This window comes from Pseudorca crassidens, chromosome 18 (genome assembly GCF_039906515.1).
Source record: "Pseudorca crassidens isolate mPseCra1 chromosome 18, mPseCra1.hap1, whole genome shotgun sequence".
Lineage (NCBI taxonomy): Eukaryota > Metazoa > Chordata > Mammalia > Artiodactyla > Delphinidae > Pseudorca > Pseudorca crassidens.
In genome coordinates this window covers 27,058,837-27,085,609 of record NC_090313.1, presented here as the reverse complement: position 1 = coordinate 27,085,609, position 26,773 = coordinate 27,058,837, and the positions used below count along the sequence as shown (strand labels likewise).

The 26,773-nt window shown below is 38.3% G+C and overlaps 1 protein-coding gene across 1 annotated transcript in view; it reads left to right on the top strand.

Annotated features, from left to right (window-relative positions):
* Positions 1-266: 266 nt before the first annotated feature.
* NDFIP2 (Nedd4 family interacting protein 2) overlaps positions 267-26,773 on the top strand; it is a 65,066-nt gene continuing 38,559 nt past the window's right edge. The window contains 2 exon segments of the mRNA XM_067713094.1: positions 267-315; positions 318-601. Coding sequence (XP_067569195.1) covers positions 282-315; positions 318-601 — 318 coding nt within the window. The 5' untranslated portion in view covers positions 267-281.

The window sequence follows — 26,773 nt, the reverse complement described above, 5'->3', positions numbered from 1 at the left end:
GGAAGTGTTGGGAAACAGGGTGACCTGTCCTCAGGTGTTCTAGGAATGCGTCCCCGCTCTCCTCGACATCTGTATCTGTGCGCTGTGACTGTGCCTGCGCGAAACCCGTCCAAACAAAAAGACCAATCAAAGACGGTGATGTTTTTTCCCCTGATCCTTTTGCCACCGCCCACTCCGGACAGGCTGACAACCTAGATTGCTCCCTAGGACTTGCCTGACTTTTCCACCTCCACCCACCCAGCTAAACACCGCCCCCCGCCCCCCGCCAACTCGCGACGCGGATGGGACGGCGGAGGACCCAGCGAGCATGCGCGACCATCCGAGCATGCTCAGTAGCGCTTGCGGTGCCCCGGACCTTCGGCCCAGAGCTGCGGCCGACGCGGAGGTTTCGGCGGCTTCTGCGGCCGTGACGGGAAGTGAGGTGGTGCGGCTGGGCGACCGCGGCGGCACAAACAGAGGCGGAAGGGTCGCTGCGGCGACGACGTCGTCGACCCGGGTGACCGAGGGGGCTGAGCGCCGAGGGCACTCGCCCGCTCGGAAGCCGGATCCCGAGCCAGGCAGGATGGATCATCACCAGCCGGGGACTGGCCGCTACCAGGTGGTGAGTTTCTGGCCCCAGCCCGGGCCTCCTGCGCCGGCGAGGACCCCGGGATTGCCCCCCGCCGTGGCCCCCAGAGTCCTTTTCCTCGGGCTATTCGCGGAATGGAGGACGTGCTGGCTAATTTATTTTTGGCTCTTCTGGCAGGACCTTGCTTCCTTCACACCTCTCGGATGGAGCCTGCCTGTGGCTCCTTTGAGACCTTTCTTTCCACACCCCAGTCTCCTTCGAGGTCCCCATCCCTCCGCTGTTAGATACCCCTACGCCTCCCTTTAAAACTTGTATCTGTTTTATGTCTCACTTTCTCGATCATTTCGTTATGCCCTGACCCAGACACTTCAGAGATATTCCTGCGGATTGTATACTGGAAATGAGTTCACAATACCTGCTGGGAAGGTGTCGCCGTCATAGATGGAGTCGGTGGGGAGGAGGCAGGTGTAAGCCCTACCTAGGGTGGGAAGTGGATTTGGTAAAAAAAAAAAAAAATGTGGGCTTAAAAATCGTGCAACTGTAGAGAATAGTCGTGGGGCTGAACTTGTTTCTCAGTTCTAGTTAACCTTGTCATTTTGTCCTTTTCTGTTTTGTTAGAATTAAAAGTGATTGCCTTCTGTTTTCTATCACTTTTTTTTTGGGTAGGAGGGGAAACAGGAAGTTTTACTTAAAAAATGCTAATCTTGTTTGAAAATTTTTCTTTAAATACAAGGTTTTCCAGCTTAACCGTATAAACCTTTGTATGTTGAAATGAGTGAAAAGTGCCCCTCTACGTTTTCCGTGTCAAATTTTCTAATTTTTTTTTCTCTGATACTAATTCCGGTGGTGTCATTGGAGATTCCTACGTAAACCTTATTTAAAAAATGGACCCAGCAATAGTTGACTGTTTCGTTGCAGCTAGGTAGCATGTTATTCTGTAAATTTTGAGGTGGAAATTTAGTTAAACCTATTTACTGAGGGAGAGGAGAAAAACATTAATATGGAGAACCGACGATGCAATTTAATAGTACTGTTTGTGAAATTTACAAATATAGATATGTTAGTGCAGATTTCATGTTTCAGATCTATTTGCACAGGAGACACTGAGTTGTGAAGTAAAGAATTTCTATTAATAAGTGTATTTTGACATATGCAAAGGCTACTGAAAGATGAAATCCCAATGTATGTAATTTTGCTTTTTTTTTTTTTTAAGATAAAAGCTCAGGAGGCTTCCACTTCATCTGGTTTACATCCGGTAAAACCTCCAAATGATGTATATTCTGAATTCTGTGAAAATTTATCAGTATTTTTGGAATGGTTTGGAAAATATTTCCAGTTTGGGAAGGCATTTTTCAGGTTGTTAGTGTATACACATTTTATTTTTTAAGGCATTCCTATTTTTGCATATGTTAGTAAAAATAAAATGCAATAGGTAAATATTGAATACCTATTGCATTTACTAGTGGGATTTCTTTTCTCTAATCTCTTTTCTTTCCTGTTGCTATTTGTTTCCCTTAATGGTGTTAACTGATTCGAATTCTTTCTCTTTGGGGGTTTTGCTTATCAGAATCCACCATGTTCACATATGAAAATCACTGCTCAAAACATTTTTTTTTTTTTTCGGTACGCGGGCCTCTCACTGTTGTGGCCTCTCCCGTTGTGGAGCACAGGCTCCGGACGCGAAGGCTCAGAGGCCCTGGTTCACGGACCCAGCCGCTCTGCGGCATGTGGGATCTTCCCGTACCGGGGCACGAACCCGTGTCCCCTGCATCGGCAGGCGGACTCTCAACCACTGTGCCACCAGGGAAGCCCTCAAAACATTTTTAATTGATGTATTTGTGCCTTAAAGTAATTTATTATAGTGTCACATTTGCTTTCAGTAGTTATGATTATTATTTTTAAGAATTCCTAACACCAAAATGTTGGAAATTGCTGTCAGCTTTAAGATATTTTCTTTTTCTCTACAACTCCTTTCAAAGTAAGTGGACAGTATCATTTTTTTTCTTTTTTTAATAAATTTATTTATTTATTTTTGGCTGCATTGGGTCTTCGTTCCTTCATGCAGGCTTTCTCTAGTTGCGGCGAGCGGGACTGTTTGTTGTGTGCGGGCTTCTCATTGCAGTGGCTTCTCTTGTTGCAGAGCACGGGCTCTAGTTGCGCGGGGTTCAGTAGTTGTGACTCACCGGCTCTAAAGCACGGGCTCAGTAGCTGTGGTGCACGGGCTTAGTTGCTCCGCAGAATGTGGGATCTTCCCGGACCAGGGCTCGAACCTGTGTCCCCGGCATTGGCAGGCGGATTCTTAACCACTGCGCCACCAGGAAAGTCCCGACAGTATCATATTTTATTGCCTTTTTTTTTCCCCCCAAACTGGAGATGTGTCCCACAGAGACTTTGGATGGGTGGAGGCATTCCTTCAGAGCAGAGGGCAAAAATCTGCCCTTCTAAAGATACTTCTTGCTTCAAGTAGGTAGGACATCAATTTGTTTTCCTTGTAATGTGAAGTGTTTGAAAATCTTAGTACAGTTTACATTCAGATTTTGATTCCAATTCCTGTGTAATTACATGGTAATTTCATCTGTCTAGAATAACTCTTAGTTTTGTTGAGAATGGCCTGATTAGTAACTTTACCTAGGTATATGCCCCCCACCCCAAACTACTGGAGATGTGTCCTACATAGACTTTGAATGGGTGGAGGCATTCCTTCAGAGCAGAGGGCAAAGGGAAAAAAAAAAGCATCTGAGTTGGTTTGCAGCAAGCTAGGGACCAATCTACAGCTTACAGCTCTGGCTTGTATAATGAACACAACTGTTGTGTGGCTGACTTTAACTCAATTTTGTTTTTTTTTAAAAACTCTGGAATGATTAATAACAATGGAGCAATAAACAGGTTCAGTTGTTGAATGTTTAGAGCTGACTAAGTAGGAGACAGGAAAACATGCTTGGTGTTGAAATGGTACACGATATTAATTTTCCACTTATTCATAGAGTTCAATTTTAGCTTTCCGTATTGGTAAGTTAATGGTGATGCCTAGGACCATCAGAATGACTTACTACCATTAACCAATTCACAAGCTTTATGTGGAAACTACTTTTTCTGTGATCTCTCCTCCATTGTTAAAAGTGTCCAAATTTTGTTAAGTGATAACAATGTACAGAGCTACAAATACAAAAAGCCTTGACTTGTTACCCTTCTAATTTCAGAGAAAGCCAGGTAGTTCCATTGTGTTATGGGACATTCAATTTTGTCTGGTAGGAAATGGGCAGTGTTGCCAAACTATGAAGTAGGTGACTTGGCTTGGAACTGTTATGCCACATTCTAAGTTTGATGTTCTCCCTTTTAAAGGTTTTGTGTATGTGAACCACCAAGCTGACTACTAAGCTTTCAGAGGTATTCTGTGTATAAGTTAAATTGGCACTGTGGATTGCAGCAGTAGTTTCCCAAACTGTGTCATTCAGAATGATGATAATAGATGGTCTTAGAAGATTTATAATATATATTAGTATATAAAGACATACATTTGTACATTTAAAACCATGAGAGCTTCTGCCATAAAGACGGTGATTTGGATTTGTTTAACTTAGCTCTTCCTAAACCTTGACCACAGATTTTTAGAGAAAACTTTGATTATATTAACATTTCCAAAATGTTAGTTTTCTATAAAAATAATGAACTATCCATACTGTGATGATATAGATACTTTGCTGTTATATATGAATTAGAGTTGCCCTTGATAAATCAGCTGGTAAGGAGGTTGACTATTAATAGTTAACAAAAACCCTCACATCTTTTAAAGTTATCTGGGCTTATATTTAGGTTGTGCTGATTACAATTTGTGAGCCCTTGGCTTAGTTACATAGCATTTTGAAGCCTCAGTTTCCTCATATTAGTACCTACCTCATTAGGATTATTATGAGAATTATATAATGTAGTGCAAGTAAAAAATACAGTGTAGAGACTGGTACATGTAAATATTATGAATAATGTAAGGTAAATAAACTATGAAATATTGTATATATTTCAGTTTTTGCTAGTGACTATGTTTTTGTCTCTTGTTTTATTTAACAACATGAATATCAACCAGTTCTTTGTTGTCCATGTCAAGAGCAGTGAAAAGTCTTAAGATCTGATTTTACCGTGTTTACAAGCTGATAGTCTGTTAATTTTTCATGGTTGCTGGCAGAAAAACAGGAGACTCCCAGGTCAGAAACAAATGACATTATTACTCACAGCCCTGCAGACTCATGAACATCAGCATATTTGTGCTGGTTTTCCTTGTAACCAGGTCCCATGAGGGTGATGGGTCTAATGGAAGAACAGAGTGGATCACAGCTAAGGAACTCAGGACCAAGGGTCTAGCACTTTTTTTTTTTTTTTTTTTTTTTTTAGCAAGCTGCAAACATTGTAGCAAATAACAAACAAGCTGGTTCACCTCTCTCTGAGAGGCAGTTAAATGCTGTGGTAACCTTGACCTTCTTTCACACTCAGCAAGAATGTGCAGGGACACTCAGGCCCATAGCAGCCTGCCTTACCCAAGAGTACATTTTATGGATGAGATAATATATGGTGATTTTTAGGTGCAGTTGTTTACTTTTGTTTTCCATTTTAAAGAAGTATTTCAGTCTTTTACTTTATGATGCTCCCTAGTTTTGCCTTCCTCTCTTGGCCCAGCTAGATTCCTTTGATCATCACTTGTTTGTTTCCTTTGAACTTATCAATATCCTTTATCTGGTTTACATTCTTACCACACCTCTTTTACATCATCAAGTTCCATTGCTTAATCTATTAGGTACTTTTCAGTTCTCTTCTTGCTTAAGTTCTTTTACGTTGACATTGTGAACGTTCTCCTTGAAACTCCTTCCTCATTCCTGAAATGAAGGAGCTTTCTACTCTTTACTCCCCTGACTTTCCTTCTCTGCATGAACTCACTTTGTACTTACTCCTCAAATGTTGATACTTTCTATGGCATGGACTATTGTAATAGCTTACTTAGTGCTTTCTTCCTTCATCTGACCATCCTTCTGTGTATTGTTTGCGCTGCATAAATTGTATTTGTAGAATATAAATTTGATTTTCATTTCTTTGCTTAAAAATCTTCAGTGGCCTCTTACTGAATATCCTCCCCTGCCACTTTAACATTAAAACTTTCAGGGAATTCACTGGTGGTCCAGTGGTTAGGACTCTGCACTTTCACCGCAGGGGGCACGGGTTCGATCCCTGGTCTAGGAACTAAGATCCCACAAGCCACACAATGCAGCCAAAAACAAAACAAAAGAAAAAACTTTCAAATATATACAGAAGTTGAAAGAATTGCAGTTAACTTCCATATACCATATACCAGTTGTAGGGTCTACAATTCCCAACATTTTGTTGCATCTGTGTTATCGTATATCTGTCAATCCTTCTTCTTCTTCTTATTATTTTTTGAGCTTATTTATTTATTTATTTATTTATGGCTGTGTTGGGTCTTCGTTTCTGTGCGAGGGCTTTCTCCAGTTGCAGCGAGCGGGGGCCACTCTTCATCGCGGTGCGCGGGCCTCTCACTGCCGTGGCCTCTCTTGTTGCAGAGCACAGGCTCCATACGTGCAGGCTCAGTAGTTGTGGCTCACGGGCCCAGTTGCTCCGCGGCATGTGGGATCCTCCCAGACCAGGGCTCGAACCCGTGTCCCCTGCATTGGCAGGCAGACTCTCAACTGCTGCGCCACTAGGGAAGCCCCTCCATCTTATTTTTTGAGCTTTCAAAATAAGTTGCAGATATCAGTGTACCTCACTGCCAACCACATGCTTATCATCAGCCTAGAGTTCAATATTTCTTTATGGTTTTTTTCCTTTAGGATAAAATTGACATATAGTGAAATGCACAAATCTTCCATGGCCAATTAGATGAGTTTTGACAAGTACATACATCTGTGTAACCCAAACCACTTTTGAAATGTAGAGCAGGGATCAACAAACTACATTCTAACTCTTGTTTTGTAAATAAAGTCTTGTGGTAGCACAGCCATGCCATTCATTTACAGTGGCAGAATTGGGTATTTGAGGCAGAGCCCAGAAAGCCTGAAATATTTGCTATTCTGCCCTTTACAGAGAAAGTTTCCTGACCACTGGGAAAGAACATTACTGTCACCCTAGAAAGTTCACTCATGACCCTTCCCTGCCCACCAGGTGATCACTATACTGTTTCGTTTTTCACATCGAATGAGCTTTGCCTATTCTAGAATCATACAGCATATAGTCTACAAAGCTTCTTTCACTCTGCAAGAAGTTTAGGAGATTGATCCTGTTATTGTGTGTATCAGTAGTGCATCCCTTTTTATTGTTGAATAGTATTTCATTGTATAACTTGTACGAATATAGGACAGTTTGTTTATCCATTGCTCTGTTGATAGACATTTGGGTTGTTTCCGGTTTTTGGCTCTTACGGACAAAGTGGTTAGGAATATTCTTGTGCAAATCATTTTGTGGGCGTACGTTTTCATTTCTCTTTGGTGGAATTACTGGGTAATAGGGTAGGCGTATGCTTAATTTTATGAGAAACCACTAGACTTTTTTTCCAAGTCTGTGTACCATTTCCAAGTGTACCACTTTACACTTAGACCAACAATTTATGGAAGCTTTGGCTGCTTCACCACCTTGCCAAAAGTTTGGTGTTTCAGACTTTTTAATTTTAGCCATTCTGGTGGGCTTATTGGATTTTTTTTATATGAATTTATTTATTTTTGGCTGTGTTGTCTTTGTTGCTGCACGTGGACTTTCTCTAGTTGCAGCGAGCGCGGGCTACTCTTCGTTGCTGTGTGCGGGCCTCTCATTGCAGTGGCTTCTTTTGTTGCAGAGCACAGGATCTAGGTGCACGGGCTTCAGTAGTTGTGGCACATGGGCTCAGTAGTTGTGGCTCACGGGCTTAGTTGCTCCGTGGCATGTGGGATCTTCCCGTAGCAGGGCTCAAACCCATGTACCCTGCATTGGCAGGCGGATTCTTAACCACTGCGCCACCAGAGAAGCCCAGGCTTATTGGATTTTGAAGTATAAATTTCTGTTCTTAACATACAGGTTCCTTGAATGGACCTTTCCATACCTATACAATGCCTCATCTTAGCAATCCCACCCCCCTCCTCCCCGCCCCCTTGCCTGTCTTAATTTTTATGCACTAACTGCTGGAGTTCAGCAGGGTATACTTATTATTAGCTTCAACCATAATGTCTTCTCTCTTACTTACTTCCCTGCCTTTACATGTGTTTATTTCTCACCTAACGTTCTGTACCACACCCCTGTGGTTTGTTTGCCTTATAAAATCCTGTTCCTAGATGTAAAAACTCCTACGAAATTATAATTGGAAGAGGGAGGCAGGGTGAGTTTCTTGCATCTGTCATCTCTACATCACGGCAGAGGAAAAGTTGAGAATCACAGCATTAGAGAACTTGTTACACTGAATTGTGTTTTTGTGTATCTTTGTGTACCTTCTAGACTGCTGCTTTTCCTCAGAGGTGCTTCAGGGCTCTGTGAATGTCTGATTTTTATTTCATCTTTAATATAGATTTTAAACTTTTAAAATACTGTAACTCAGGAAATTCACTCTCAGATGTGTTTAAAACCAAGTTTCCATAGCTTGAAGATTAGTATTATGTTAATTTGTGTTGCCAGGGTAATTTGGTTTTGAATGGACCCCACATGGAAGTTTCTCTGGCTGTTTCTGTGCATGTAGCAATAGTAACTGAGAGTGTGTCATTAGTTTGATTGAGTACAGTTCATTTTAAAAAAATTATACAAACGAGTAAGCTACTTTAGAGCACCTGAACGGTGCTGAGTCAGATGCTAGCCATCACTTAGGCATATTTGAACAGTACATGATCCAGTAATGGTGTAGTATTTGTGCAGTAACAAGTAAATGCATTGGAATTGTATCCTGAAAATAACATATTATAGATAGTTTATGTGTGTATCTTGTGTTTTGAGTGCCTCTTGTCAGATTTATACTTAAGATAAGGTATGGGAGCAGTTTTTAGATATCATTATTTTTTGTTTGTTTGTTTGTTTTTTTTGCGGGTCTGCGGGCCTCTCACTGCTGTGGCCTCTCCCATTGCAGAGCACAAGCTCCGGACACACAGGCTCAGCGGCCATGGCTCACGGGCCCAGCCGCTCCGTGGCATGTGGGATCTTCCCGGACCGGGGCACGAACAGATATCATTATTGATTAACTGTGAAACTGAGGTCCTATAACTCATTTATTCAATATTAATTTATAAAGTATCTCTGTCAGTCAAATTCTGTTTTAGGTGCTGGTGAACAAGACAGTTAAGTTCGTGTCTTATGGCTCATACTTTGGTGGAGGGGAGGCAGATAAATAAGTGAGCATAATTTCAGATAGTAATAGGTGGTTTAAAGAAGGTAAAGCAGGATGATGGTATAAGTAATACATTTTATCGATAATAAAATAGCAATAATAGAATAATAATATCTTTTTGCATTATGTCAGGAATATGCTGAGAGCTCTGCTGTGTGCTTTACACACATGAGCACATTTATTCCATAGAATAATTCTGTGAAATAGGTAATGTTATGATCTTCATTTTGCAGATGAAAAAAATGAGACATAAAGAGGTTACATATATACAGGCATGTGTGTGGATCTAGGTGTGATGGATCTGGTATTCAAATCTTGGTGTTTTAGTTTTATATTGCTTTGTAACAAACTACTCAAAACACAAGCATTTTATTATGTTTCAAGATTCCTTGGTTTGGCTCTGATCAGCAGAGCGGTTCTTCTGTTCCATGTGATGTTAGCTGGGGCTCCAACCATCTGGGGACTTGATTGGGTTGGAACCTCCAAGATGACTCATTCCCTTCCCTAGCAGTTGTTGATGACTGTTGACTGGAAGCTCAGCTGGCACTGTTGAATGTTGATCATTTCAGTTCTCCTCTGTGTGTCCTCTTCATGTGCCCTCTCAGTGTGACCTTGACCTTTCACATCACAGAAGGAAGAGGAAGCTGCCATTCCTCTTAAGGCTTCAGCTTAGAACTCCAGAATGTCATTTCAGCTGCATTCTGTTGGTTAAAGCAGCCGTAAATCCAGCCCAGGTTCATAAGGAGGGGAAATAAACTCCATTTCCCAATGAGGGAGAGGCAGTGCACGTACATGGAGGCAAAAAATTGATGGTGGCATCTTTGGAGATGGTATGCCTCACCAGTGGGTTTGACTCCTCAGTGGATTGGAATGAGGATTATTAGGAAACTCTGTCCACTCTGCAGGTGTGACACTCAGGCCAAGACTTGATTGAAATGTTCTAGCTGATGAGTATTTCAGGTGTGACGAGGGCCTGTGGTGCAAATGAGCTTGTTGGTTTAAGAAATAAGAAGAGAGCTGTGTGCCTAGAGCAAGGTGAAGGGGGATGGCTCAGTGGAATGGGACAAAACAAAGAAATCAATTTTATGATAGATTTGATAGAAGAATGGAACTCTCGTTTGTAATTTTTGTTTCGTGAAAGCAGTCAAGTCCGGTTACATACCTTGCAAGGTGCATTGCCAGATGAAAACGTGGGGTCCCGGCCTTGGGTAGGAAAGCCAGTCTCCCCTTCCGAGAGGCCTGCTGTCTTAGCCCACAGCACCCCCAAGGGATTGCAGCCTCCATGCCAGGACTTGCTAGATACTGCTTTACTTGGGAATGTATCATGGTGACGCCAGCCTGGGATGGGCATAGCTACCACCTTGCCGTACTCCTAGTCAAGAGGTGGTGAGTTGAGCTGAGCCAGGGCATTCAGCTGCCTGAGAATCTTTCCTGGGGAGGCAGACTGCCTGTGAGCCGAGGCACCAGGTCCCTGGCACATGCTTTTTTGTCCCATTGGAGTTCACTTATAAAACTTGGATTCAAAGATAAAATTATTAAGAATTGAAAGGTGACCATAGAGCATTAAACCCCAAGCATGAGACCCTCCTGAGGCAAGGTTCCACGTGACTGCACTGGCCATGTGTTTGTGAAGAGGGCCCTGAAAGGAATCTCACTATGACGGTGGTAGTGGTGGTGGTGATGATCTAGAACCAGGGGTCAGCAAACTTTCCGGTAAAGGACCAGATAGTAAATATTTTAGGCTTTCCAGGTCATGTGGTCTGTGTCACAGCTGTGTGCCAGATCTGCTGCTTTAGTGCAAAAGTATCCATACTTAATATGTATACAAGTTAACATGGCTGTGTTCTAATAAAACTTCACTTACAGAAACAGATGGTGGGCTGGATTTGGCCTGCTAGCTGTAATTTGCCTACCCCTGGTGTAGATGAAAGAGGAATGCACCTCATAAAGGCCTTAAGTTTGGGCCTGTTGCAGGATGCTTCTGACAAATTTTTATTTCACTGAGTCTTGAAATAAACCCTTAGGAACGTGGTAAAGATTGTTTTGCATCACTTACTTTTTGTACCTGGTAATCAGGCAGGCACTTGGTCTATCACTAGAATTGGTGTGGAGACCCCAGTTAGAGTATAAAATTTCCTATGAGAACAGCAAAGACAAGTTTCTCATGTCTGATGGAATCTTCATTCTGTTGGAGTGGTCACCTCATTGAGGCCATTTAAAATCACAATACCCCCTTCACAGTACTCCCTAGCCCCATTTCCTGCTTCATTTTTCCCATAGTACTTATCACGACCTGATAATTTCAAATCTTTTACGTGTTTAATTCCTACCTCCTTCTTTCCCCTGAGTGTAAGCTTCATGAGGACAGGTATGTTTTGTTCACTGCTGTATGTTCCAGTATCTGGCATATGGTAGGCACTTAGGAAGTATTTGATAAGAATGAGTGAATGAGTGGTGCTAGCTCAAGAGCAATTCCATAGACTCAAAACGTTGCTTATGTTATTTTATTCTCTTATTTTTATAAGAATTCTTTTTTTTTTTGCTACTGAGACTTGGGCTCTCTCAGATTGTGTGTGTGTGTGTGTGTGTGTATGTGTGTGTGTGCATGTTTTGCATTACCTTACAGCTTAACAGTATGTTGCTTAGTGTCTGTGTCTCTCTCCTCCTTCCTTCTCTCCCTCTCTCTCTCTCTCTCCACACACACACACACACACACACACACGCACACATTTTTATAAGAATTCTTTTTTTTTTTTTGCTACTGAGACTTGGGCTCTCTCAGGTTGTTTGTGATATATGATTGGCCCCATAGGGTTGTTCAGTAAGGAACCCATGAAGCCATGTGCAGTGGTCCTGCTTAGTACCTTCATTGACTGTGGAGTTGTGGGTACTGCTTTGATTTTTCTCATCTGCTTTATATTGCCTACTTAGAGACTATTTTCTTTTTATTCTTTCCTTAATGTCACACCTACATGCTAAAACACTGTCTGATTATATGTGTATTAATAATATATTATTTTAGAATTTTATACATATTCTACATGTGTAGGCCTGACTTAAATTTAAATAACTATGGAATACATTCTGCTGACCTTATTAAATGTAAATTTACTCAAAAGATCCTTGTGATTAAGGCTAGCCTATCTACCATTTGGTTATATAAATCATCCTCTATGTTTTCATGCCATGTTGTTGTTATGGTTTCTTCCAAAAGTTTGATCACTTAGCTGGAATTAAGGTGTAGGTAAAATTCTTGTTAAAGACATGCCAAGTGCAAGTTGGGAAATACTGCAAGTAGTCTAAGATTTACTATAAGATTATTTCAAGGTTTTGACTTTTAAGATTTGAATATCAGCAATTTAGTATTTTAAAAGTTTAGAAATGTGCTGTGGTTTAGTTTGTCTATGATGTTTCTCCAGACTTACCCTTTACATTATGTAAAGAAATTGTGCTATTTGGCAGAGGCTTTGAGAATAAGGAAATAAACTGGATAGTTTTACTTCTTTACTAATTTTGAGGCTCGTAGGACTTGTAGCCTGTTGGATGTTAGACTGAAGAAATCCAATAGTTTTTAGAGAACATTTGTTCTCGTTTGGGTAGGGCATTCATTTATATCAGCATGACTTTTTGTGTGATTTCCCCACAAGGGGAAGGATTAACACTGGAAATAACACTTGAGACCCTTTTAAGTTTTTGTTTGTAACCTTAGAGAACAACATGAGCCTCCGCTAACCTCACCTTGCTTACTTTGTTACTGCCCTGCACGCGTGCCGTGTCTTGAACTGTAAACTGTAATACTTTTGTTCTCTTGCCCTGCTCCTCTCCAGGCACCACTCCCGACCATGATCTCCCCTGCTTTCGGACTCTTCTGGCTTTTGAACATGTGATTGCCCTTTTTTCTTTTCGTTCTGCTTCCTCCGGGATGAATTTCTATTCTTTATTCAAATCTGTTCAGATGTTCTTTTCTCCAGAAAACCTTCCCTCACCGTCTCCATTTCCTCCCTTTTTTTTACCAAGTTCAGTGTATTCTTTTAACACTGTGCACTTATCCCTATCATAGCCCTTATTCCATGGTATGTATTTTGTAGGCTCAGTGGGAAGTAGGGCTTAGGTCTATCTTGTTTATAATAGTATACAGTGTAGTTCTGGGCCCATTATATAGTGCCTTGTAAATACTTACTGAAGAAATAAATGAATGCCGTTTCTGAATGATTTCAAGTGTATCCATGAGGTTACTGATATATTTATAAAGTGAACAGTTTTCCAGAGTTCTCTTATGTAAAAGTAACAGTATGTTGCCCAGCCCATACAGTGTTGATATTCTGAATATCCATAATTAGGGTATGTACTTTGCTTTTAGAATAGTACCGAGAAACCTGTTTAGATGAATTCTGGTAGTTTTACATAATTCCTCATCTGACTGGTGACTTGCATTTGCCAGATAATTAACCATGGGTAGGTTATTTGGCTTACTTATGGAAAAAGGAAAATAAATTGTTTCCAGATATTGTGGAAGTAGTTAGTGATCATTTTCTTCAACCGTCTCATTTTACAGAAGACTGCCTGAGGGAGGTTCTGCTTAAGGTTATGCAGCAAAGCTTGGAGGACAAATTTTATTCTATTACTTGTAAACATGTCAGCTGAGCTAAAAGGTCCTGGGAAACAGAACTTTCATTATAGTTAACTTTCTTTAATTGACGGCGATGCCAGACATGAGGAGCATGGATGGTATAGGATGAGCCTGGTAGTTTCCAATCTTGGCGTCTCACTTACAAGCACTGTAACCTTGGGCTGATTACTTAACCTCTGTCTGCCATAGCTTCCTCATCTATAAAGTAAGGATAGTATAGGTACTTCCCTCATAGAATTATTGTGAGGATTAAGTGTATGAAAAGCTTCTAATATTTGGTTAAATTGATAATAAGTGTTCACATTTTATGACTTTTATTTCTTTATTGATTTTAAATTTTTAAATTTTTATTGAGGCATAGTTCATTTACCATGTTGTGCTAGTTTCAAGTGTATAGCAAATATATATTGATATATGTATCAGGATATTGAGTATAGTTCCGTGTGCTATACAGTAGGTCCTTGTTGTTTACGTATTTTACATATAGTAGTGTGTGTATGTTAATCCTAAACTCCTAATTTATCCCTCCCCCACCCCCCTTGTGTATCTGTTGTTAATTCTTTGCAGATCCTCTGGTCATTTTTCAGAATTTGCTTTCCAGCTACGTTTTTTTTTTGCATGGTCACATGCACTGGATAAGTATTAGTTCCTTTATTTTGTTCTTTGAAGATATTCTTCTTAGAGCCCTCCATCCTCCTGTTTCTATCTGTAGTATTTGTTCTCTAGGCCTAGTACACAGCTGTCATACTGAGACTTCCCTTCATCACTTTACTATGTTGGATCGGCTATTTCTTAAATTCATTTGATTTCCATTTATTTGGGATTTTCTTGTATATCTTTTTAAAATTTTCTAATTTAATTTTTTCGTGGTAAGAGACCGCACTCAGTATGGTCTCATTCCTTTTAAATTTATTGAGACTTGTTTTATGGACCAGTATATTATCTTGGTGATGTATTACGTGTACTTGAGAAGAATGTATATTCTTGAGTTGTTGGATATAGTGTTGTATAAATGTCATATCAAGTTGGTTCATAGTATTGTTCTGATCTTGTGTCTTTACTGATTTTTGTTTTTGTTTGTTCGTTGTTGTTGTTGTTTTTGGCCACATCACACGGCTTGCAGGATCTTAGTTCCCTGACCAGAGATTGAACCCAGGGCCCGCCAGTGACAGTGCTGAGTCCTAACCACTGGACTGCCAGGGAATTCCTTGCTGATTTTTGTTTTTGTGTTATTCTACTAGTCGATAAGCAAGGGGGTGTTAAAATCTGCTGTGGTTATGGAGTTGTCTATCTCCCTTTAATTATCTCAATTTCTTGCTTCCTATGTTCTGAGATTGTTGTGAAATGCCCCTCTTTATCTCTGGCAGTGCTCTTTGTCTTCAAGTTTGTTTTATTTGATATTAATATAGCCATTCCTGTCTTTTTTTTTTTTATTTCTCTTCTTATTTTTTTCATGGCATATCTTTTTCTGTTTACTTTCAACCTGAGTTCTTAATGTGTGCCTTTTGTTGGTGGCATATAGTTAGATTTTGCTTTTTTATTCACTCTGACAGCTTCTGCCTTTTAACTGGAGTGTTTGTATCTAATGTAATTATTGGTATGGCTGGTTTACTTCTACTGTTGTATTATTTGCCTTCTGTTTGTCCTCTTTTTTTTTTCCTCTTTTCGTATTTTTCTGCTGCCTTTTGGATCATTTGATCAAAATAATTGTTTTAGTTTCCTTTTCAAAATTTCTATTGCTTTTTTAAGCTATTCCTCTTTATATTATTATTATTAATTAACATTAATAATATTATTTATCAATTATTAATGTTAATATTATTATTTTTATTATTTTTGTGCTTGCTCTAAGATTATAATAACCAGTGAAAAGTCAGGTGTATATATATATATATATATATATATATACACATACACATATATGTTTAACATTAATGTCATATGACTTCATGTAAAAAGTAGAACTTTGTGACTGTATACTGTGTACTCCCTTCCCCCTGCCAAACTTGACGCTATAGTTGTCATATGTATTACCTGTACATTCACTGAAATCCCCAACAAACGTTATCATTTTTGTTTTAAATAGTAACACATTTTTTTTTCTTTTAAACGTTGAGCCTTCTTTTAATTTATTTATTTTTATTTTTGGCTGTGTTGGGTCTTCGCTTCTGTGTGAGGGCTTTCTCTAGTTGTGGCAAGCAGGGGCCACTCTTCATCGTGGTGCGCGGGCCTCTCACTGTCGTGGCCTCTCTGGCTGCGGAGCACAGGCTCCAGACGTGCAGGCTCAGTAGTTGTGGCTCAAGGGCCTAGTTGCTCCGGGGCATGTGGGATCTTCCCAGACTATGACTCGAACCCGTGTCCCCTGCATTAGCAGGCAGATTCTCAACCACTGCGCCACCAGGGAAGCCTGTAACACATATTTTATAAAACTTATGAGGAAAAAGAATCTTTTATATGTACTTAGACTTTTACTGTTCCCTATGCTCTCTCTTCATTCCTGAAGAAACAAGCTTTTCTTTACTATCAATTTTTTTTCAGTCTAAAGAACTTCCTTTATCATTCCTTAAAATGCAGATCAACTCTAATCAATTTTCTTTCTTTTATTCGAAACGTCTATTTTACCTTCATTCCTGAAGTATTAGATTTTTTGTTTTGTGGGGCAGTACTGTGCTCCGTAGCTTTGGGATCTCAGTTCCCCTACCAGGGATTGAACCCAGGCCGCGGCAGTGAAAGCGTGGAATCCTAACCATTAGGCCACCAGGGATCTCCCCTATAGATACATATTTTGGGTGTAGAATTCTTGGCCGAGTTTTTTTTCTTTCAGCCCTCTAAGGTTTTGTTCCATTTTCTTATGATGACCATGATTTCTGATGAGGAATCTGTAGTTATTTGAATCATTGTTTCTCTGTATGTAATATATTGGTTTTTTAGGCTGCTCCAATAACTTTTCTTTATCTTGATTTTTAGAAGTTCTATTATTATGATGTGTCTAGGTGTAGTTTTCTTTGAATTTGTTCTGTTTTAGCCTCACTGAGGTTGAATTTGTAAATTTACTCCTTTCACTACTTTGAAGAGTTATGGACATTATTTCTTCAGCTTTTTTTTTTTTCCTGCTGCAGTCTGTTATTTCCTTTGAGTCTCAAATGACATGTTTTCTAGACCTTTTAAAGGTTTAGAGTCCCTGTGGCTCTATTTGTTTGTTAGCTTATTTATTTTTTCAATCCTTTTTCTTTTCTCTTCTTTAGAATGGATAAATTCTGTCAATTTAAGTTCACTGTCTCTTTCCTCTATCTTCATTGTGCTATGGATCCCACCCAGTGAATTTTTTATTTCATGTATTTTATTTTTCCAGTCTAAAGTTTTTATTTGGTTCAATTTTTTGTTTTCTATTTACCTGCTGAGATTCCCTGCCATTTCATTGATTTCAAGGTAATATTGCTTTACTTCCCAGAACATAGTTGTAATAGCAGCTTTAAAATCTTTGTATGGTAACAGTAATCTGAATCATCCTAGAACTGGCATCTCTTGATTGCCTTTTCCCTGTGGAGTGATTTATATTTCCTAGTATTTTGTATTTCTGGTAATTTTGGATTTATACTGGATATTCTGAGTGTTTTGCTATGGTACTCTGGAAAGTAAATACTGTCTCCCATTCTGTGTGCAGTGGTTAAGATCTAAGCTTAATTCCTTAGGCCTTTACTCGTCTGTTTTAGTTCAGTCCTACACATGGCGTGGTTCAAGGGGTAGTGATTTCCCCTCACTTTCTGGCCTGCCTGGGCTCCATTTGTTGCATGCTTCCTCCGGCTAGAAATAGCAAGGGTTCTACTGAGGTTTTAGTAGCCCAAGACAAGGTTCCTCTCCACAACTATGGTTCTGCCTTGCAGCAAAGCTGCAAAAAGAACAAAAAGGGAAAACTCTTTGTGCAGGTTGCTTCTCCAAGGCTTAATTTCCCTCCAAATCCCTATTTTCCTTAATGTTCAGAATGCTCAGATAGTTGTTTTTCATATTTTGTTCAAGGTTATAGTGGCTGTCAGTGGGAGGGTTGGACTGTTGGGGGCTTATACTGCCATGCTGAAACTTGAGCCAACTAAAGATTTTTGAGGTTTTTGTTTTTCTACTCCCTGTATTAACTTTCCTTCTAATATTTTTGTTTTGTTTTTCTTTCATGTTGGAGGTTTTCTTTAAATTTGAGTGTTCTTTCTTTGCTTATTTATATTCTATAAGCTGTGTTTGTGTGTTTTTGACTTGTTAATCAAGGCTTGTGTCACTTCTTGGTGAGCCAGCCTTTTCATTGGGGACCTCCCATATGTCAGGGTCTGCCATTTAGTTAGGAAGCTATGGCAATAGTTAGGTAAGCAATAATGGTGGCTTGGATTAGATAATTAGTGGCATTAAAGAGAAGTAGATGGGTGAATTCAAAGGTGTGTGTAGTGTATGTGTGTGTGTGTACTTGAATCAGCATCAGAAATACTCATAAGGGTAATCCTGTGGAAGGGTAGATTACTACCTGTGAATTTTTTTTGGAGGCATCTTGACATAGAAAGAGTCTGAATTTAGAGACAGTAAAATCTGAAATTGAATCCTGTCTTTGCCCCTAACTAGGTGTGTCAGTTCAGTTATTTAAAGTTTTTCCGCCATACTCACCTCAGAGGATTGTTGTAGGAACTAGAGTAGATGCTATACATAAAGTGTCTTTGTTTTGTTTTTTTAAAGTAACATTTATTGGGCCTTTACTATGTCAGGCATTATTCTAAGTATTTACAGGTGTTATTTTTTGTAATCCTTGTGAAAGCCCTGTAAGAAAATAGACTCCATTTTGTAGATGATAAAAATGAGGTCCAAGCAGGTCACAGAGTTGGTAAGTGCTGGAGTCTAGATTTGAGTCTTAAAAAGTTGATTCCGAAGCCTTTGTACTTAACCAGTATGCTTCATATCCTTAGTCCAACGTAGGTGGTTGAGGATAGTCTCAGAACTGTTCGTGCCAGTATTTTGTTAGTTTGCTTATTGGTACATGATATATTCCTACGTAGTGCTTTTCATTGACTTATTAATTAAAAGCAAAAATTACTGTAGTATGTAATGAAATATTTTTAAGTCCTCTTTTATCAATGTTTAGCATGCTAAAACATTAAGCATACTAACATTTATCAGTGTTTTAGTATGCTAAAACATTTAAGGCTTCTCTTTAAAGGAGAATCCAGTCTTTCAAAAGGTAAAGTTAAAAACTTAGTTTACCAGAGTTTCTACCCCTCCAAAACTATTTGGTAAATTCGTTTTATTATGTGTGCTGAGATGGGTTTGCTGACAGTTGGAATTTGAGTACCATAAAGAACCACCTATGCAGTTTCTCTCTGGATAGTATTTTCGCTCTGGTTTCTTCAAAGGCACAAGTTATAACATATTTTTGTCTTGTGCATCTTTGCTCCTAGTGTAAATCCATGCAGTAATGAATTCACGTGTGTGTAAATTTTTACTAGAAAAAGTCATGTCAAGTGTTGTGGAAAATCTTGGTGTAACAGTGTTTTTTTTTCTTTTTTTTTATTGATAAAATACCTTTAGAAATATGGCATTATAGTGATCATTGTAACATGAGAATAAGTATACAGAAATAAAGAAATCAGTTTAGGGACACATAAATGTCAACTTTTTGAGAGAGAGAGTGTGTGTGTATTTGTATGTGTATTTAGCTTTTGATATTATGAAATTATTCAGATTATGTATTTACTTTTATCAGCCAGTTTTTGAGGCTTTGCTTTGGCATGTAACACTTTGATGGATGAACCCTCTAACTATTGCTGCCAATGGCATCTTGGCATTTTCTGTGCTTCCTGGGTGACTAATCAACAACAGCATGTCTTGGTAATTGATTTTACTGTATTTAGTTTTGCTTGAGGATTCCGTTCTTAGCTTCTCTGTGTTTGCTGAGGAAAGAACAAAACTAACTCTGAAGAAGGTTCGTATTTCAGGCCTGGTCCTTGCTGGTGTTGGCTCCCTGGTTTACCTGTGATACAGTATGCAAACTTTAATTTTCTTTATTCCCCCTGTTGCCACTCTAGTCATACTGTATTATGCCCTTGCCTCAGAACTCCTAGTTGTTAGAATTTAGAAGTTCTAGGGACTGATGGGTTGGGATTTGCACCTATTTCCTGCACCCATGCTGTATTAGGCATTTAGTAACCATTGGTTGAGCGACTGATAACTGGCTGAATGACTGAAAATGAATGAATTGCAGAAAGAAGATGAGGCTCGAAGACTCAGTCAGAGTTATACAGGAGGTGGTATATCTAGAACTCAAATTTAGATTTTTTGGCATCAAACTATCTTCTATTCATTTAGCAACTACTTGATTATCTTAAAGAATGTGAAATCAAACTAGACAGTAATTAAAAAATTACTATAGTAATTTTTTAAACGACAAATGAATGCTTGTGATAGTAACTTTAACAGTATTACATGGGATTAGTTGTCTTATGCCTTTGCAAATGAAACTAAATCAAACTAATTAATGACATAGACTGGAGCTTCAGTGTACTCTCTGTGTAAGAGGCAGTATCCACAGCTCTGGATTCAGTTTTTGCTAAGACTCTTTAAAGTTGGCAGAGGAAAGTAAGGACCCCTACAAAAGAAACAATGAATAGTCAAAGGTAGGAGGAAAACCAGGGACTTCCTTGGTGGTCCAGTGGTAAAGAATCCTTCTTACAATGTAGGGGACGCGGTTTTGATTCCTGGTCAGGGAACTAAGATCCCCCATGCCGCGGGACAACTAAGCCCACGCGCCACAACTACTGAGCTTGCGTGCCTCAACTAGAGAGCCTGCGTGCCACAAACTACAGAGCCCACACGCCACAACTAGAGAGAGAAAACCCTCACGCCACAACTAGAGAGAAGCCCGCGTTTTGCAACGAAGATCCCGTGTGCCGCAAGTACAACCTGACGCAGCCCAAAATAAATTAATTAAATAAATAATAAAATAAATCTTAAAAAAAAAAAGGTAGGAGGAAAACCAGAGGAACTACTTCGCTGGCAGCTAAAGAAAAACCAATTAGAACTACACTCAACTGTGTTGAATGTACACCATACCCTCCGTATTCTTGGGTTCTGAAATCTGCGGATATGGAGGACAGACTGTACTATGCCATTTTATATAGGGATCTAAGCACCTGTGGGCCTTCAGTATCTGCAGGGTGGGAGTGGAGGGTCCTGGAATAAATACCAGGATATCCAGGGACGACTGTATTCAAGATTTTTGATAGGATGAGTAGGTTCTTGGATCTAACAATTAGGAAGAAGGTCATTGTTCTTAGTAAGAGCTGTTTGAGTGAAAGCCAGATGGTAATGGATTGGGTAGGAAATGGGAATTAGAAGTGCACAGATTTTTTTTTTCTTCTTCTAGGATGTTTGTTATTGAAGGAAAAGAAGGACGAGATGAGATGGAAATAGTTCAAAAAGCACAAGATAAAAATTTAAATTTTAGCTGTGGGCAGGTTTTTTCTAAGTATGGTGTGAATAAAATATACATGTGGGCAGAGAGAAAGAAGTTAGTGGAGAAAAGAAAGGAGAGACATATCATAAAGAAAAAACAAACAAACAATCCTTTGGGAGGCAGGATCTTCTCTGTACAGTTATTTGGCATTTAGGAGTAAAGAATATAAATGGAAGCTGTACGCTAAATTTAGAGCTTCAGGGGAGAGAAACTGAAGGAGTTTTTGCTTGAAATCCTGTTTTCCTCTGAGAAGTAGGAGGCAAAGATTTGGACTGAGAGTTCCATGGTTGGAAGCGGGGGCTAGAAGAGTGGCGGAGCTGAAACGCCTGCCATGGTGATGACTAGTTCTGATGGCCCTGCTGGAATTGGAAACTAAATTTGTACTTGGCGCCCGTCTATACAGTTACGGGATTTGCTTCTCTCCTTCTACCAGGAGACAGTAGACAGACTCACCCCAAATTGGGTGTTGGTGGGGTAGCTGTGGCAGAGGATATGGGAACTAGGAAATTGAGGGTGAGTGTCATGCAGGTTTTTCACTTTATAGTCCAGGCTACGTAGGATGGAAAGTAAACCAGGTGGCAGCAAATGGAAGGCCCAAGGAATAGACTAAGTGGAAGTAAGGGAGTAAAAAAGGCCAGGAGGTTGTGACCAGGAATTAAGAGGTAGAAATCTAATAGTTTCTAGTAGAAGCAGTTCTAGATGACTCTCAGGTCAGAGAAGTAGAGAACTGATGGAGTTATTAGACCATTCAACTTTGCATATTATTGCTTCCTGTTTCATAGCTGAAGTGTTAAGTTGGTTTAGCTGTCTTGTATTATAGTAGGAATAAAGGTAGAGGAGATGATATTGGAGGTAGGGGGCTGGCTTGTAAGTTTTACTCATTGGGGAATGATTTAGACCCTTGTAAATACTAAGAACAGGATGAGAGAAAGTCTGGCAGGCTGTAGAGACAGTGTGAATTTCGAGAAAGGCTCTTGATCTAGCATTGGCTGTATCCAAGAACATTTTCTTTGTCTTCTTGTTTCCAGATAAGGGGTGGTGGTGTGAGGATTAACATTTCGCGTTTGAGAGGCTTTTGAGGGATGTAGTGCCATCCAGGGAAACTAGGATTTTGATTAAATGTAGAGAAATCATTTTGTAAACTGACTGAAGGTGTAGAGGTTTTTAATGATCATATAGGTCTCTAGTGATAGAGTGGAAGTTAGAAGCTGGGATTGTAGAGTTTTAAATTAATCTGTTTGTTAATACAACATTTTTTTTTTCTATTTTCTTGCCATATAGCATTTTGTTTTTTTAACTTTATTTTAAAATAATTTTAATTTTAGACTTACAGTTAAGTGTGGAAAAAATAGTACACAGATTTCCTGTACACCATTCACCCAGTTTCCTCAAATGTTGATGTTTTATCACATATGCTTTGTGATATTTTCTTTGTATATATGTGTATATATACACATACGCTATATTTTTTTCTGAAGCATTTGAAAATGAGTGGCAGACATGTTATCCCTTTACATCTAAGTATTTCAGTGTATATTTTCTAAAAACGACATACTTTTACAAACTATTGTGCAGTTATCAAAATCAATGACATTTATGCAATACTGTAATCTATAAACATATTTTACCAGTTTCCCTACTAGTGTCTTTTATAGCAAAAGAAAAAACTTATTTTTAGATTAGAATCTAGTCCATGATTAGCTATTGTGCTTAGTTAGTGTCTTTTTGTCTCCCTTAAGCTGGAACAATTCTTTAATCTTATTTGTCATGGATTACATTAATGTTTTGGAACGATTCATATCAGTTATTTTATAGTATACCCCACAAAGTTCCTTTAAAAAATTATACTTTCACCCATTGGTTTTAGAACTCATTGTTTATGATTACCTGAAAGAGTTATAACGATGGTTGTCAAATGGTGATTTCCTAATTCTGTCATTTCTTCTGCATTTATTATGTAGGATTCTATAAGGAAGAACTCCTGTAGCCTCCAGTTTATTTATTCATTTATATTAGTATGAATTCATGGATTTTAATTTTATTCTATTGATTATTGTCTCATACTATCATCATTTTGAGGCTCAGATCATCCCAGATTTGACTATCTGCTCGTATGTCCTTGTGACAAGTCCCTATCATTTTTGCACTTTCCTACCATATAGCAGTTAGATAATGTGAATGTATATGCTTTCTAAAGTTTAGTTTGGATGGAGGAAGCACAGTCTATGCTTTATATGTAGGGCTGCAGTGGAAGAATGGTGACCGATACAACAGTTATTGCCACAGTAGCTTACTGCTGCTGTGCTGAGTGCTTAATGAGCATTTTCTCAGAGTTGTTTGTGGAAAGTTTGTGGAGGTTTTTTATCAGCTGGACGTAGAATAAAGCAGTTGGAAGATTGGTGGTGTGTTGCTCACAGTGTTGGTGTGCCATCCTCATTGAAGTTCTAAGGAATAGATAATATTACTGACTGTGAAAATAGATTATGTAGACAAATATATAATGTGATTAACAACTAGTTAAGACAGAAGGGCACCATGAAGAAAACTCTTGTTATAGGTGGGAAAGAGACAAAGAGAAAGCCTTTATGAATCATTTTGACCTCCAAATGAGTTTCACTAGAATATCATAACACTCAAATGGTTACATGCTGGTATTACTTTATGTATTAGTACTGTTAACTGGTTGATGGAAAATAACAAGCATCATCTATCTGGGTTTATGTACCTTTCTTTTCTTGTAAAGACAAGAATGATTATGAAAGGTTATTGAATGGATATAAAGTCTGTGGTGATTTTCTTTCAGTTTTAGTGTCATTGAGCAATTTTATAAATGTCAGTTTTCTAACGTGTAGAAACTTACTCCTGTAAGCATAGATGGAAATCTCTTTATCACATATGTCCTACATTAAGAACAAAAAAAGATTGTTTCATACTTTCTTTCATCTCTGTTCTAGAGAACTTAGAAAAAATACAGAAAAGTTAAAAAAAACCCCAACAAAATACAGTTTTCAAGCACCCATGCTACCCATTTGTCTGTTAACAATCATTTTGAAACTGCTAACAGTTCATCTTATTTAAAATAATATGAATAATATATGATTTACACACACACAATTTTGTTACTTCTTTAACACTGTATCATGAGCATTTCCTATTTCATTAAGTATCCTTTGGAAACACCACCTTAAATGTCTGTATAGGATTCTATTATATTGATACAGTGTGTTTATTTTATTTTGGATGAATAGATTGTTTTTGGTTTTCCATTTTTATAACACTATGATGAACAACTTTACAAAGAAATCCTGTTTTAAGTTTCTGATTAGTTTCTTTGGATGTAGAATTTAAGAATTCTCTTAAAATGAGAATTACTAGGCTAAAGTATATTCTTATAAAAAGTGATATATACTTATTTTTTTAAATATAGGCAGTGTAAGTACAAAAGAAGCAATCTAGGCACCCAAATCTTACCAACCAGAAATAAATTATGTTGACATTTGGTGAACACATTTCCATTTGTGCTTATGGACAGGAATAATGTAATAAGAATGGGACACTACTCTTTTTTTTTTTTTTTCTCTCTCTCTCTCTTTATTTTTTTTTGTCTGCACTACATGGCATACGGGATCAGATCCCAGACCAGGGATCAAGCCCATGCCCCCTGCAGTGGAAGCGTGGAATCTTAACCGCTGGACTGCCAGGGAAGTCCCACTATTCTATTTTTTTTAAATGAGAATACAAAATACGATTTTGTTTGGATTTAACAGCAAGGAAAAAAATCCTTAAAGAACTGCTGAATTCTAGATAAAGGTTTCTTTACCACAGAGTTGTTAGGTTCTGTAGGATTTCACTAAAATTAAAAGAGTATAAAAATCAGTAAGAAATTGGAGTAATTTTTAAAACCTCATGTTTTAATTTTAGATATTAGAGATTAAATCCCTGCTGTGAAAGATGAGGTGAGTGGTATTAATACTTTCTCTCATGTTTTCTTTCCCCAGTTTCTGATTTTTATGTTGCTTATATTTTTACTTTTTCAGGTTTGCTGTCTGTTTGCCAGCGGCTATTTATTTAGTCTTTAGCTCAATGTTTAGCATTAGTTTTGTCTTTGAAAGGACTCAGTGTTAACCACCATATCTTTTCTCATTGCTTTTCTCCTTATTTACTTTTTATTTGCTTAATTTTATGATTGCCTGGTTTTCATCATGGAGTAGTTTTTCCCAAGGACTCATGGATGGTATATATACTTTATACATGGAAGACAACTTGGCTAGCTGGCTTTTTTTTGTTTGTTTTAATGTAAATATTAAAACTATGAAACATTTCAAGCATAAAGGGAAGTATAGAAAATGATGTAAAAGATATTTCTATATCCACTGTGGAGATAACAGATGTTATCATGTATTTATTACAGTATTTTACTATTTTATACTTTTTCAGCTTGCTTTATTCACTTACCGTGTTTTAAAGATTTATCTATGATGACTCATGTAGGTCTAATTAATAAGTTTAAAATGAATTGTTATACAAATAGTGGAATAATATTTATTCATTTTGTGCTGACCAGACAGTTGTTATCAGTGTCTCACTATTACAAATAGTACTACCATGAGCATTCTTGTATGTGCCTCTTTATGTGCAAGTGTGAGAATTTTCTAATATTGACGTTTACAAGTGGAATTATTGGGTCCTACACACCTTCAGCCTTACTAGGAATTGCCAAATTGATCTGCAAGGTGGTTGAATGAATTTATATTCTTACTAGCAGTAGTTCGACTTCTACTCCATTCTAACACACCGTTTTTGCGTCTTTAATTATTAGAAATATTTACTTTTTAAATTAATAATTTATGTTCTTCCTGTGTGCTGTTGTTTCATTTCTTTTGTCTAATAAAATCTGTTTTTCCTAGAGTCTTCATTTTTATTAACTTATATCAAAAGGTCACCCCTGTTGTGACCTGTTTTTGGTTTTTGTATCTCTATTCTTTAATAGTAAACTACTTTTTGAAGGATAAAAGTCCTATGTATGAACATTTATTACTGTTCTGTGCTCAAAGTCACTGATGCTTCTTTCTTCAGTGTGTAGAGTCTCAGGTAGTTTATGCATTGACCTAGCCTTGCCAGCTCTTTGATTTTGTGTTGGGAGGGGGCAGCTCTTTGTGATTTTTGTGACTTTCTTTACTATTGACTGTCTTGTCTAGCTGTGGTAAGAATGTCTCTAGAGTAGTTACTTTAAAAACTTGGGTGATGTGGGGATGGAATTTATATTCTTCTTTAGCGTGTGCTAATTCAGTTATCTGTGGTTTTTGGATAACACCGTTAGTTTAATTCAGTAAGCTTTGGGGGACAGATATTTACTTATTAAGTTATGGTGATTGCCCGCAAAAGTTGAATGATTAAATATTTCAGGTTTCTACTATGTGTAAAAACACCATGGGAATCATAGAATATATGAGTTGTGATTATTGATCTTGAGATGTTCAGTGCATCCATTACTTGATCAAGCTCTCTCTTGCCTTTTGGTAGAAGAAAAACTCTGGGAGGCTTAGGGGACTGCATATTTAATGTGAAGCTTATTCTGTGTCCTAAACTCTGCTACTTGTTTTAGGGGATACCACGATGAATAAAGCATACTTCCTAAATTTCACATGCTTATGATCTGACTAGGAAGGTAATAATATTCCCAGATCTAATTAAAGGATCTCTAAGCTTCTAGGGACTCTTGAAGTACAGCACAAACTTGGAACTGATAGTTTC